The sequence below is a fragment of the Hyaena hyaena genome, unplaced genomic scaffold (assembly GCF_003009895.1).
Source record: "Hyaena hyaena isolate Hyena2069 unplaced genomic scaffold, ASM300989v1 scaffold_358, whole genome shotgun sequence".
NCBI lineage: Eukaryota > Metazoa > Chordata > Mammalia > Carnivora > Hyaenidae > Hyaena > Hyaena hyaena.
The window spans coordinates 203,404-218,154 of NW_024080992.1; the positions used below are offsets into that span (position 1 = coordinate 203,404).

Consider the following 14,751-nt stretch of genomic DNA (forward strand, 5'->3'; position numbering starts at 1 on the left):
GTGAATATTGCACCTTTTTGTTTTAGGCAATTATATTCAATTATCATAGTTTTAATGTATATTTATTTATTTTGAGAGCGAGCGAGCGTGCAGCCGGGAAGGGGCAGAGAGAGGGAGGGGAGAGAGAAAATACCAAGGAGGCTCCACGCTGCCAGTGCAGAGCTCCACTCCAGGCCGGATCTCACAAACTGTGAGATCATGACCTGAGCCCAAATCAGCAGTCAGATGCTTAACCGACTGAGCCACCCAAGTGGCCCCCAATTATATTTTAACAAGACATTATTTATGACTCCAACTGGGTTACTAATGTTTTTTCATTGTTAACAGTAAAGCGAATAATTAGAGACACATCCTTTAGCCTATCATTGTAAAGACGCTTAGGTACTAGGAGATGTAGTGTCTGATAAATGGCTCTAGTCAGTGGCAAGTAATATATCCAGATGATGAAAGGGGACAATAAAATAAAGGGCTAGAAATGTGCTCACTCCAGAAAGAAATGGAACACTAGTACTAACTAAAATATAGTCTTAAATCTTATAAGTGTACATAAAATAGTGTTGAGTTTTATATACCACTTAACTCAAATTTATCTTCCATTTCATTTGTATAGTAATTAAACTCTTATCCTTAGTACTATAAGGCATGGTAATGAACCTCTTTGGAAAACGTTAACGTGTTCCTAAATGTACAATAACTCTTCTCCCTGTCTCATTATTTTTCCCTTCACGTCCCCCTCACGTAATCATTTCAGTGATGCCGAGTTCAGTGTGAGGAAGTGTATGCTTAGAACAGGTGTGCACCAATTCGGCACCTCTGTTACTACACTAGCAAGGTGGAGAAGGTTCCCTGGTCCCTCAGAATGTCATATCGGTGTCTTGGTTCTATAAATAGTTTGTCTTGACATTTGCATTATATCAGCTGATCATTATCATGCCCTAATTCTCCATTTGAGTATTTCAGTGACCTTCTATATTAGGTACATGCTATTCAGAGATGGTCCTCTGTGGTCAGATCCTTTGCCCTTTAAACAATTTATTTTTAACAGCTTTCTGCAAATCCTACCTTTTAAGCCTCCCAGTCAAGGTTCTTTTAATCTGCCCAAGTGAGGAGGAAAATAAAAACACTTTTTCAACGTGTGGTGAGAACTTTTACCAAAATGAAGGGAAACGCTTCCACTTTGGTCTAAAACACATTTTTGTTCTACATCCTCACACGTGTTATTTTTAGGGCGGTTTTCAGAACTAAATTCTTATTTGCTTACTGAAGCGTAATCAATTTTCTTAACTTGAGGAGATTAAAAGGTGTGTTTACAAGAGAATCAATGTCGCCCCAGGAATAAAGTCAGAGACGTTGTAAGCGGTGATACCTGGATGCTAGATTGTGAGAGAAGGAAAAGGGAGTAGGGGCGTCTTCAGAGGTGAGACCTTGGGAGGCGAGGTAAAGGCCCCGAGACTATTAGCTCCGCGGAGTCTAAGAGTTGAGTACTTGTGAGGAGAAACCAAAATAAGGTGCGAAAGCACCTTCTCGGTGTGGGATCCTTTCCATAATCAACGTATTTTTTTCAACCGATGTGGCTTTAAATATTTGAAACATAGATCTTCAATAGGTCCCAAAAAGGCATTAGTAGAGATGACAGTGGATGTAACATTCCCCCCGCACAGGCAAAGGCACCACAGAAACGAGCAGCCCCGAAGTGGGCTGGCCGGGTTGGCAGCTCCTCGGCACCTAGCAGCAGCCTCGCGTGAGAACGCTCTGTACCGCCCTCTGTGTCTATTTCACCCCGTTCATTGTGCCAAAGAAATACACTTGACGCCCACGCTGAGGAATCTCATTTAGTTCCAATGGCTGCAAAAGTACCAACGCCATTAATTGAGGCACCTCAAACGGAGCCAAATGCTGCGCCCAGTAAAGCAGTGGGCCTCTCTCTCCATTACTGGTAATGGGGCCTGTGGCAGTGTTTGTTCACGCAAACCAGACGTGCCCCACCAAGGCAAGGCATTTGAAAAGGTATGTGCTTGGGATATTGCCCTTTTAGTCTGCAGGGCTTCCCTTCTCCATTCTCTTCCTCTGCTGTCTCCTGTCTGTAAGTCTTTCACAAAAGAACATTAAGAATGCAAATATGAACTGTATGTTAAAACAGTTTTAAAAGTGCCTCAGTAAATTTGAGCACCTGAAACTAAAAAATTATTCAGTTGCTTCTTGATAACCATCCATGGTAACTTTCTTTGGGAGCTGACATAGTGAAGAATGGCAGGCATATGGTCCCTTGCCATGGAGTCCATCAGAGAGAAGCTTTACACACACACACACACACACACACACACACACACACACACACCTTTAGTCAGTCTGTCACATTTCAGTGGCCCTAGTAACAGTAAAGAAGCAAATCAATGTAGGATGCTTTACCAATAGTCCCACCTAGAGGCGGAAGGATGAACCAGCTAGAAAATATTTGTTCGTGTTTCTTCCAAAAAGGTGCCATTTGATTTTGAACTTATTCCATGTTAACACTGCTCGTTGTGTTTCCTGTTGGGTTTTTCTGTAAGCTGTAACAAAGCAAGTAGGTGAGAAGGCTACTAAAGGCGTCTGTGAAACCATTCAGGTATTAAAACAGGATGTGGGCTAGTTCCCCAGGTCTTCTCATCTCCAGTGAGTCATTAGATCTATTCCTGATAAACTTTAGGATAAACATATCAGCAGAGAGTCTTAAAGCTGTCTGATTTTCCCATTCCTACCTGAAGAGAAGTTTCTGCTCCGTCAAACTTCATACTGTATACGTACCAAGATCTCTCCTGTGAGACCCCATGATGACTATCAGCTATGTTTTCCTGTTAATGCTTTTAACATTAATTAACGTTATAATATTTGACAAGCCACGAAATACATTTTTAATCTGCCATTGTTTAGGTGTTCAGAGTTACAATTACTCCTGTGAAGGCTCACTTCAGAGCACCAGCCAGTCCTAAGGAATTACCCAGGAACAAAAGCTGTGTAATAATTTAATCTTAAACCTGGATAGGTCAGTATTGAGTAAGACTTCTCTTAGCTTCATATTGTAAAAGAAAAAATGAATATGGAAAGAAGTTAAATAGCACATCCCCGCCACCAACACAGGCCTGACATCAAAGACGAGGCCAGTGAATTTTCCAAAAGGTACTCTGTAAATAGCCTGCATTAGAATCACCAAGGATGCTTATAAAAAATATATAGATTTCTGGGGGTGCCTGGCGGCTCAGTCAGTTAAGCATCCAACTCTTGATTTTGCCTCAGGTCATGATCTCATGGTTCATGAGTTCTAGCCCTGCTTGAGGCCCTACACTGACAGTGCAGAGCCTGCCTGGGATTCTCTCTCTTCTCTCTCTGCCTCTCTCCCTTCTCCTCTCAAAATAAACTTTATATATATATACATACATACATACACGTATTATATATATACATACATACATGTATTATATATATACACACACACATACACATATATATATGTTATAAACATTATACACACACACACATATATACATCTATATATTCATGGGTCTTACCAAAGAACCACAGAATCAAAATTTTGAAGGGGATGGATACCAGGCCTCTGCATTTTTATCAAGCACCTCAGTGATTGTTAAAATACGCTGTACAGAGTCATACAGCCTCCTGATGCTGCAGCACAAGTAGGGTGCACACAATATGGGGGGATGCTGGTGGGGGGTGCATCTACCTCTGATGTTTCTACTCTAATCACTAAGTAGCCACAAGGTTTCAAAGATTACCCAGGTGACCTCAGCATTTTCAGGAGGGGGCCAGGATGAGGACTTTCTGTTTTCTCTGGCCAAGTAGATGTTACCTTTGCACTGCTCACACATCTCCAAAGAAAATTTGACTAATGAAAGAAAAACAGGCAAGTGAGGAGAGGTGCATGTGGAATAAATCAAGAAAGTAAATTTGGCGATTTGATTGGCTAAAGTTGAAAAGCTCAGGACTTAGCCTATAGCTGATCAAAAATGGGGCAAGGAAAAGAACTGAACTTGTACCAATCCTCCCATGTTTTCCTTAGGTTTCAACGGATGCGGTTATCCAATGATTAATTACAGCATTCCCAGCTGCATAAATGCTTAGCATCAACTTATTCTAAAAAATAAAACAAAACAAAACAAAATCTCCTCAGTGAGGGTTAAATGCTTCTTCTAAGACAGTGTATCCAAAAAATCCCCAGCTGAAAATTCAGCTAACCACATTCTATAGAAAACTCAAAGCCATGTAGATGAGTACTGAACTGACAATAGTGCTCAAGGCTACAGCAAGTGTTCATTGGAAAAGAACAGTCTCTCAAATCAGCGGGCCTTTATTCTGCCAGGTTCGCTTTGGGGTGATTATAAGATGGATGTGTTTTTCTTCCCCAGTCCCAGGAGGCCCAGGTGCTGAAACAATTGGCAGAGAAGAGGGAACATGAGCGAGAAGTCCTTCAGAAGGCTTTGGAGGAGAACAACAACTTCAGCAAAATGGCAGAGGAAAAGCTGATCCTGAAAATGGAGCAAATTAAAGAAAACCGTGAGGCTAATCTAGCTGCTATTATTGAACGTCTGCAGGAAAAGGTAATCCCGACAAAGTTCAGGGCATAAGCATGCACTCATATGCAACACAGCTGGGTGAACTCTCAAATGCTCAGGGAACCAGAGACTTAGTCAAAACTTGCTTCAAGCACATAGACAGCTAACGCCTTGGGCAGGTTGCCCCACTGTGGCACTGACTCTGTGGGCATTGCCACATGGGAGAGGAATGGGAATCCAACATCAAAGCTAGAATTTTGTCACATGTTTTAGTGGTGAATGGATTCGGGGAAGCTGATTCACGCTTTTCAAGTATATAAAAGACTTGCACAAACTTTAAGAACCGATATATAAGAAAAACCTTAAACTGGAAATATGAAACATGCCATACGAATATATTAATAATTAACATGTCAGCACTGGAGATAAAAAGGGAAGTAGGACTGTCCCTGTCGTCAGAGCACTAAGAGTTTAAACAAGATCAGCCTCCTGTTTTCCGAGTATTTCTTAGGAAGACTCATGTCCTCTATTAAAAATGGCCCATCTCACTGGAGGATCAGCCAACTCTATTCTGAAATTCTGATGACTCTGTTTTTACTCCCATTCTCTGATTACAAATACCAAGCCAGAACCAAAGGAAATCAGGCACAAAACATAAAAATACATATATTTAATTTCATGGAGATTTTCATGGGCATCTGTGCTTTAGAGAAATATTTTAAAGCATTGTCTAGGGAAGGGTATATGGGCTCTGACACAGCAATAGGACACTGAGGCTCTCAGAGGTATGTGGAGAAAGCACTAGATGACCTGGTCAGGAGCAGAGAGCCACTGAATGCCTTGGTCAAAACCTTAAAATTCAAATTTAATTTATGCATATAAACTAATGCTTCCATACTCTCAGAACAATGTCATTGTGTCTCACTTAAGTGCATCAGGTCAAGATTTGAAGGAGACAGTCCGGCTCTCTGCATGTTAACCATGGGAGGTGGTGGGGGGGGGGGGGGGGGCGGGGAGGACCATAGCAAGATGCAGGAGAGCGAAGTTCATTGAGGGTAAAATGTATGCCCCTCACCTTGAGCCATTCAGTCTTCCTCCATTTGCCCTCCTCAGTTCACACGTTTCTGTCCAACCAAGGATATTCCTGCTGACTGGTGATTGTACCATGGACAGCAGAAGACCACCATGTGTTCTGTTTGGGATAATTATGACTCAACCATCTCATATCCTAGGCCCTAAAAAAAAAAAAAAAAGGAGATGCAATTGCTAGGAATGGGGCATGCTTATTGTATTCCAGAATTTTTGATTAGACCTTAATATCTAGTGCAAGATTTATATCATTGACGACCAGGGGCATTATCGTTTTTGAAATTACACATATGCAAATATATAGCATATCCCTCTTGATTTCAACTATAAAATGGCACATAAAATTTGCATGTTTTAACATGTATTTTTTAACTAGTATTTTCAGGAGTGTTAGATTTTAATAGGCAATTTCTTCTTCTCTGTATATTTCTCTTCACCCACTCCCAGCCCAGCACCTTTTTGCACTCTTCCCCATTCTCACCCAGATTTAGCCTCCACCCCCTTTCATACATACTTGCATACAGACATGCAATTTGTCCTGGAAATAACCAACCTGTAGATAGCTTCACATCCTGACATTAAGCTGCAAAATCACTCTGGGGTGGGACCCAGGCATCTATATTTTTTAAAAACCCTCCAAATGATTCCGATATTTGGTCAGGTTTGAGAACTAGGGGTTTATGGCCTATTCTGATTTAAATCTCAACTGACAGTATTCTATCCCATGCTGTATGATGCGGCCCTGATCATTTTTAGGATCACAATTCCCTTGGCATTTCATAGCCACAGAGACGCTTTTCAAATCTAAGAGGACGTTTGGCCAGTGTCATCCAAGATCTATTACCTTCTCCATAAAGTGAAGGTACTCCTTGGGGAACACCAAATTTACTTCCTTTTGATGTATTTTAAACATGTTTTCTTTTTCCTAAATATGACAAAGTAAGGGTTTTTTTAAAATGTCCAATATATAGCCTTTTGTTTGAATGAAATTACTGCAGTGAGATTAAATTAAAAAGAGAATCAATAATCATGCTAATGCTGAAAATGCATGAAACTGCTAACATTATATAAGCTGTTCTGGAATCTGATACACCCAAAGATGTCTACTACTGAAAATGACACCTGTTAATCAGTTAATCATTCAATGTGTATTTATGGAGTACCTACTGTGTGCTTAGATACCTAGAAGGGGATGTAATGTCAAAGAGCATCCACCAACCATCTCTTTCCCCATGCGGATAATATAAAACCAGCGATAAATAGCATAGCACCAAAAGTGAGAGAATAAGACAACATAGAATATGAACCAATATAGATAAGTAAATACAAAAGCACTGAAAAATGTTAGTAAAAATAAAATCCCTGTCAAAATTAGCACACTAAATTCTCACCATTGTGACAGGCCTCACTGCGATGAGCCTATCAGTTAGCCGGAAGACATGATACAATTCCACGCAGCTTTTGCCAGCACTCTGCCTACCATCTCCCCTGACAGCCCTTCTTCTACTCAAGTAGGAGAACTAAGCATCTGAGCAGAACATTTCTCCCTGTGGTGTCCATGGCTTCCTCAGTGTCATTCACTGACAAAGTCCCACAAACTTCTTGGTGACCCAGCAATGGCAGCTCAAACAAAGTCCTTGGCTAAAACTGAAAGCCTAAAGCAAAAGCAATTTCAGTTGCCCTTTAGAATCTCTTGAAGTGCTCTTTAAACTAAGAGATTTTGATTTCACTATCTGGGGTGGCACTCAGAGATCAGTATTACTTCTAAAGCTTACCAGTAGATGCTAATAGCAAGAGTTGAGAACCACTGAGCTTAAGACTTCTTAAATATACTTTGTTATATTGTCATAAATTATATTTAAATATTTTTCTCTTTGTTCCATAAAAGTGTTCTTTTTTCCTTCAGAAAAGAATACAATGTTTTTTTCTTTCAATTTCTGTTTCCATAGCACCTCACTTCAACACCTCAGCTTATTATTTAGAAAAGAATGAAATGTGGAGAAAGGTGTGAAAGAAGGCATGCATCTGCCACGAAGAGCTACCTAGGCTGATCTGTTTATGTCACTCAAGTTGAAATGACACATACCCAACAGTCTTAAAATTGAGTGGCAGAAATAGTCATACCCAGGACTCAAGTATAGTCTGTGGATAATGATTGACACTCTGGTGAAGTTTAAAATGTTCTTGTTCGTGGAACAGTATAATAGAAGGAGACACATAGAGACAGAGACAGAGATGGAGACGGAGATGGAGACAGAGACACAAAGGATCAAAGACACACTTCCTTCTTCCCCTAACATGTCTTTTCTTCCCTAACACACTCAATAGTATCCTGCAGAAAATTCACTGCCTGGCCCATCAGGAACCCTGAGTAACAACAGCTCTGTCATCAGACCCAGCCAGGATCTGTAGTGGGCATTTTTGAAAAATCAGTTAAAGCAAGTATAATCATTTTAACAATAATGCATACATTCATTTCACATATAACTTTAACATCGAACACTTAAAGAAAGTTACAACCAATTACCAATCTTTTGATGTAGGCCAGGACCGCTTTGAGAAATGGATCAGTTAACTGGGATCCCATGTCCCTTTTTTCCATTATCCACTTATATATCATATTAGCTATGATTTACTGTTTCAATTTCTTTAAAACTGTGTAAGGACTAAAGACATCTGCAAAATAATATGAATATAGGACCTTAAAACTTTCCTCTTTTTACAAATGTCCCCTAGCTTTTACAGTTGATCCAGTATCTAATCATACTGCCCTTTCTCAGGTATTTCCAAAGGATTTCCTCCACCCACACTAGTTTCTATTACTGTATGTTTAATTAAATTATTAACTAGCTAGCCAAACAGGCTGAAAATATCATTGATACAAGTAAGCATGTAACTCAGCCACTGAGAGGAAAAGTATGTGGAAATAAGAGAAAAGAGCCTACTAACCTCATAAGCAACCCCATTTTGGAGATACCAGGATAATGGAGGGAATGGAGTGTTGGCTAATCTACCAGGTCTGTTAAGAGGACTCCTACCGAATCTTGCTGAATTCTCCACTTCATTCAAACTGTGTCACAGCTTCTTGCTTTTATAACTCTACCCCACCATTCACTAGCCAATGCCAAGACTGCTCAGATCATAATATTTTAACAAATACCAAAGGAATTTTCCATGGTGTTCAGGAGTAAGAGAAGGAAAGAAAACACAGACAACCTTGACAGCTACTTTACCTAGCCAACCGCAAAGGACAGTACTTAGGAAATAAGAGATATTGTTTTAGTATAATTGATCATTTTACCTCTTAACAATACAGAAAAGTTGATGCAAAAACATTATAGTCATTATGTCAATGACAATAGCATCCCATAATATGATATAGCTTAAAACAATAAAAATAGTTTGAGGGAATAAGATTCTGGGGTTCTTTTCTTAAGAGATGATTTTAAATATAGATTTCAACCGTTATTAATTTTCATCAATCGTAAACTTTTATTCTCCTCTGACTTTTGTTTGGGGAGGGTGGTCATTCTCATTCATGAATGCAGTTTATATAACTACTTACTATTGAACATGTCTGATGAATGAATAATAAAAGGAAAAGAGGAGTTAAAACTAGCTGTCATTGATTGCCCTCTGTAGGCCAGCCATTTTGCATGTTCTATTGCATTTATTTTTTTTTTAATATTTTTATTTATTTCTAGGAGAGAGAGAGAGACAGCATGAGCAGGGGAGGGTCAGAGAGAGAGGGAGATACAGACTCTGAAATAGGCTCCAGGCTCCGAGCTGGCAGTCAGCACAGAGTCCGACGCGGGGCTCGAACCCACGAACCGGGAGATCATGACCTAAGAGAAAGTCGGACGCTTAACCGACTAAGCCACCCAGGCGCCCCTGTTCTATTGCATTTAATCCAAACAACAACCCTGAAAGGAGATACTGTTATTGTCTCCATTTCACATCTAAGGAACTTCCTCCTTGTAGAGATTCAGCCATTTGGTCAAGATCACAAAGCTAAGTAGACCACAGAGTCTAGATTTGAACCCATGTCTTTTTCATTGCCAACCTTTATACTAAGCTAAAGCTGCAATTCATTGACAATCATCAAACACCACGCAGTAAGCAGGCTTGGCAGTACCATTGGAAGTTTATACTCCAATGATCACTATCATCTCACTATATAAAAATGTGCTTTCCTGGCACTCACAGCTCACTTCTGATGACTCTTTTGTCTTGCAAGTGCATGGTCATTTGTAAGAAGATTTTTGATGACATTGATGACCTCATCTTACATTTAAATAGACTCATGTAACAGAATTTCACAGATGGAACTGATACTCTAGGTCATCTAGTTCAAATCCCTTGTTTATATTTGATACCTAGTGAGGCAAAGGAGACATTAAAAGGTAAAGAAAAAAATAAGGGAAGAAGAAAAAGAAAGGCCTCATATTTCTTGGCTTCCAGGACAGAAATCTCTCTAAGCACATTTTCTTAGGAAATCAGATTTTTTTCTTAAAACCACCTTTCATACATTTTTGCATATCAAGGGAGTAGTTGCATACAATGCTAAAATACAACTTATTCCACTTACCTTATATTGATGGGAGGAAAGAGGCAAATTGCAGAGAACTTTGTAAATGTAGATCTGTTTCAATCTATCTAGCCAAACATGTGACACACCTGGCAAACAGGAGAAGTTCAATAATGAAATGAATCTTGTCAAAGAATAGCCTTGACGTTTTTGATGAGCTCTCTGAAAGCATCACAACTACTTCAACCTCTGACTCTAGGTATTTTGACGATTGCAGTTTGCTGATTAAAAACAAAACCAAAGACTATGTTAAAAACTACATGCCTCCTACCTCTCTGCCTTTGATTCTCCCACATTCTAATGTAAAGTCAAATTACAATTTCATGGATATATATTTGGTGATTTCAAGGCAAAGTTTTCAAATAAAATATTTACTACATACTTGAAAATAAACAATATTTTCTAGAAACTTCAGAATTTATTTAATTTCGCTTTTTATATGTTTATCACAAGATCACAGATATATTTGTTCTTTTCTGTAGCAAACCCATTTCCTTACAACTAATTTTAAGTTTAATAAGAAGCGTATTGCAAAGTAGCCCAATAACACTAATTACAGCACTCCCTGTTATATTATAAATTTGAGTTCATATCAGTGTTTAAACTGGGTCTCTGTTATTTTGCTCTAGGATAGCGATGATCTGGGCTTTTTCTCAATTTCTGTAAGAGCTCAGCTCTCACTAATTAGTTTGTTTCTGCCTTTTCCCCATAACAGCAGAACAGAAAGAAGCGAGAGCCAGCTGTATCCATGCTACTTCCTCTGTGACATTTCCAAACAGAACAGACAGGACTTCCCTAAACATGCCTTTTCCCCTTCTCTACATAGTTTTTAAACATACACAAAAAGTTCATTTTAACAATTAAATATAATTGCATTTAAAGTCTTTAGAGTCAACTTCCTGCTTATTCCAATTCTATCTTTGTAGGAAGTGTAGGGTGCTGTATGTCTTTTTTTCTCCCAGAACCTACATTTGAAAAGACAAATTTTTCCACACAACTATTGAGCTTGCTCCTTACACTAACATTGAGGTTGTATAGCAGTGGTCAACAGAGTGGGCTGCAGAGCCAGGCTCCCTGGGCTTGAGTCCCAGCTCTGCCGCTTATTAGTTATGTGATCTTGGGCAAGTGACTTAGGCTTTCCATGCCTCAGTTTCTCCATCTGTCAAACGGGAACCAGAATAACGCTTCTACCCTGGGATCATTGTGAGGAGGAAGGGAATTTAACAGGTAGCATTTGTATTTATGTAGAACTGATACATATTAAGTGCCTAATAATTTCTGCCTAATTAAGTGCCTAATAAAAGAAATTTCCAGAGCTACATGGGAATGAATAACAAAGTAAATAATATTCTAACATTGTTTATTAGAAAAATAAATAATACTAATAATCATTAGCATTTAAAATTTCAATCCAATAGCAATTATTTAGTACCTATGATATACAAGACAGTGGGCTGATAGTCATTCAGTACAGAACCGTGTACTGAAAAATACTGGATCTACCATTCTTCTCAGTTCCCTCCCCAGGAAGTTCAGTTCCCAAATCAAGCTTAGTGCCTCAGTTCTTCTTGTAAATAAACATCCACTAATCACGTGCTTCACGCAAAACACTCTGCTATGCCTGCAAGTGTAACAAAAGTGAGAACATACAGTCTTGGCCCTCAGTGAGCTTCTCTGTAAGCATCTGCTTACTACAGAAGATGAGGCAAGGACAGAAATGTCCATAAGTGGAAGTTAAAATGAAATGACTGCCACATATGAGAAAAGATTAATGCAGCTGTTAAAATGGAAAATAAGATTACTTTTATTTTGTGGTTTCATGAAAATCTTCATGGAGGAAGCCATAACTGCTACAGGCCCTAAAGAGTAAGTTTACGATCCTGACCAAATGGAGACAGGAGACTAGGAATCTCAAGCGTTAAAAATTGCATGAAAAGACAATTCCATTATACAAAAACATGAAGTATGTGTGCATTGGAGAAGAGTGGAGAGTAAGACTGGAAAGGTCACTGGGACTCAAGTTTTGAAAGGGTCTGACTAATAGGTGAAGCATTTGGGAAGCATACGAAAAAGTCTTCTTCCTGCATCTAATCCTCTTAAAGTTTCCCCTGGTAATTGTAAAGCCCTTAAAATATTCAGGAAGGCGTAAAACACCATTAAAAATGAGAGGGTAAACAACAATAGAATGTTGTATTGCCACTTTCTGGATTTACATAGTGATCATAATATTCCAAATTCTCTTGATCATGTGACCTTTTGATCATAGTTCTACTCAAATACAGTGTTAAGGTTATTTTAGGTGCTGTAAGTCTTATAAGATCCTTTGTGATGTGATACTTACTGGGTCCCATGTTGTCCTTTCTTGTGAAGTGAAAAGAATTCCTAAAGATAGACATCAAACAGCTGGGTGACTTCCAAAGAGGCATGTATTGTGTAAAGAAGTAGGCAGGCCTTCCTGGTTCTCTGCGGAGCAGAGAACCAGGCTGTGTGACGTCACTTCTTCCTTTGGTGTCTTCCAGGAGAGGCACGCCGCGGAGGTGCGCAGGAACAAGGAACTCCAGGTTGAACTGTCTGGCTGAAGCGATGGAGGGTATGGCACGCCCCATTAGTAAATCCCCCTGCCTATATTATAATGGATCATGCGATATCAGTATGGGAAATGTATGACATGGTTTAAAAAGAACTCATTATAAAAAACAAAAAAACAGAATCAAAAATTAAAAAAAAAAATCAATGCGGTCTCTTTGCAGAATGTTTTGCTTGATGTTTAAAAAATACCTTGGATCTTATTTTGTAAATACTTACATTTTTGTTAAAAAATACAAGTATTGCATTATGCAAGTTATTTCATAATCTTACATGTCCTGTAACAGGCTTTTGATGTTGTGTCTTTCCACTCAAATGAATTTGCTAGGTCTGTTCTTTTTGAAGCCCTCATGTCGAACTCCATTCCCTGCCCTTTTCATTCCAACAGAAAAATGAGGTCAGTAGACAGTCTATGGTGCTAGAAACCCACCATTGCCTAATGACCTAGACGGCTTTGTAATCTCTGAACTTGACTAAGACCATAGCTAGGTTACAGGTATTATGACTCCACACAAACCTCCACATTTGTTCACTCATAATCTACTAACTGCCTAGAAACTTCAAAAACAGGCTAAGAAAAAAAAAACACCAATCATAGCATTTACTTCTGCTTCTCCTGGATTATGTGCTACAAATGTGCTTTGGCTTTAGAAAGGGATGGATGAGAAGACAGATCTGAGATCAATCTGGGTAGAAGCAAAAAGTTAAACCCTTTAAAAGTGCTGAACACAGATCCGAATCCAAATGGTTCAAGCAGCCATGAAATCGCTCTTCATGAAGTGGGCTTAATTCTCTAGTTTAAGTTCTTTTGATGGAATGAATTAATTAATGTGTCAGGTGGCTTATTTGTGGATGCCATGATTGATGATGTTCATTTTAAGCTCTTACCTATAGTACAAGTACATGATGCTACTGAATATTTTTCCACTTGGAAACTGTGAGCTGGTTGTTGCATTGAAACACACATACAAACGAGATCGAAAACACTGCGGACTTTCACTCAAGCTGGTCTTTCTTCCCCAGTGTGAGGCAATCCTGCCTGTTGAAAATAAAACTACTCCATCTGTGAGGGCTGATACAGCTAAGGGGGCTAGGCAGGGCATTTGTGCCAACTAAGAATCACCAGACACCTACCATAAGTACCTATCGCAGTTTTGAAGTCGTTTCTCCCCCAAATCCCAACTCCTGAAGGTTGCTGCCTGCATATTTACTCTTCATTAGTGCTATTTTCCTGTATGTCATTGTGAGCAAGCTGTGATTAATAAAGAATTGGAGTTCTGTGAACTAATAAAGGTTCGGTCTGTTCTCTTGCCCCTTCATATATCTGACCCTGGAGTTCAGATTTTAAAAGGGCGGCCACTGGATTAGACTATCTCATAAGCAGACACAATAATTAGAGTGGAAGGAAACCGGCGCCCTGCTGATTCACTTCCTTTCTGTGAATCAGAGGGGCAGCAAGCAGCATCTCTTTTCTCTCTCCTTCTGACAAGCCAACGCGGCAGGGGAGGTCTTCAATCTGTTCCCCCCTGAAAATATTCAGGACTGCCGGAGATATCACAGGTTCAGACTGATGATTCTGAGAAAGAGACCCCCTTTCAAAGCACTTGGAAGGTTCCCGGTACCACCTCACGTTCTCCCATGTGGCCACAGAACACCTTCGCCAGCCTGCTAAGATGAGATGTCCCTGCCAGGGTGCTGAATTTTGCATGGGCAGTAAGCCTACTGCACACAGGGACACAGCAGGTCCATGACACAGATGGACCCCACAGGGGCCTAAGGAACCACATCCAGCCTTAGCAGAAAGTCACAAATAATTGAAACCACACAGATTTATGAATAAGTGAACTGGGCTATAGTCCATAGGAGCACAAACAAGCCAAGTTGGGGGATGAGGCCACCTATCCCTATCTCGGTCCCTATCTTGAGTATCCTTTATCTGTA

General features: G+C 39.7%; 1 protein-coding gene across 1 annotated transcript in view; it reads left to right on the forward strand.

The window, feature by feature from the left end:
• Positions 1 to 14,098, forward strand: part of STMN2 (stathmin 2) — a 52,329-nt gene extending 38,231 nt beyond the window's left edge. Inside the window, exons 4-5 of the mRNA XM_039250088.1 lie at positions 4,401 to 4,592; positions 12,744 to 14,098. Coding sequence (XP_039106019.1) covers positions 4,401 to 4,592; positions 12,744 to 12,803 — 252 coding nt within the window. The 3' untranslated portion in view covers positions 12,804 to 14,098. The remainder of the gene's footprint in view (positions 1 to 4,400; positions 4,593 to 12,743) is intronic.
• Positions 14,099 to 14,751: the final 653 nt, after the last annotated feature.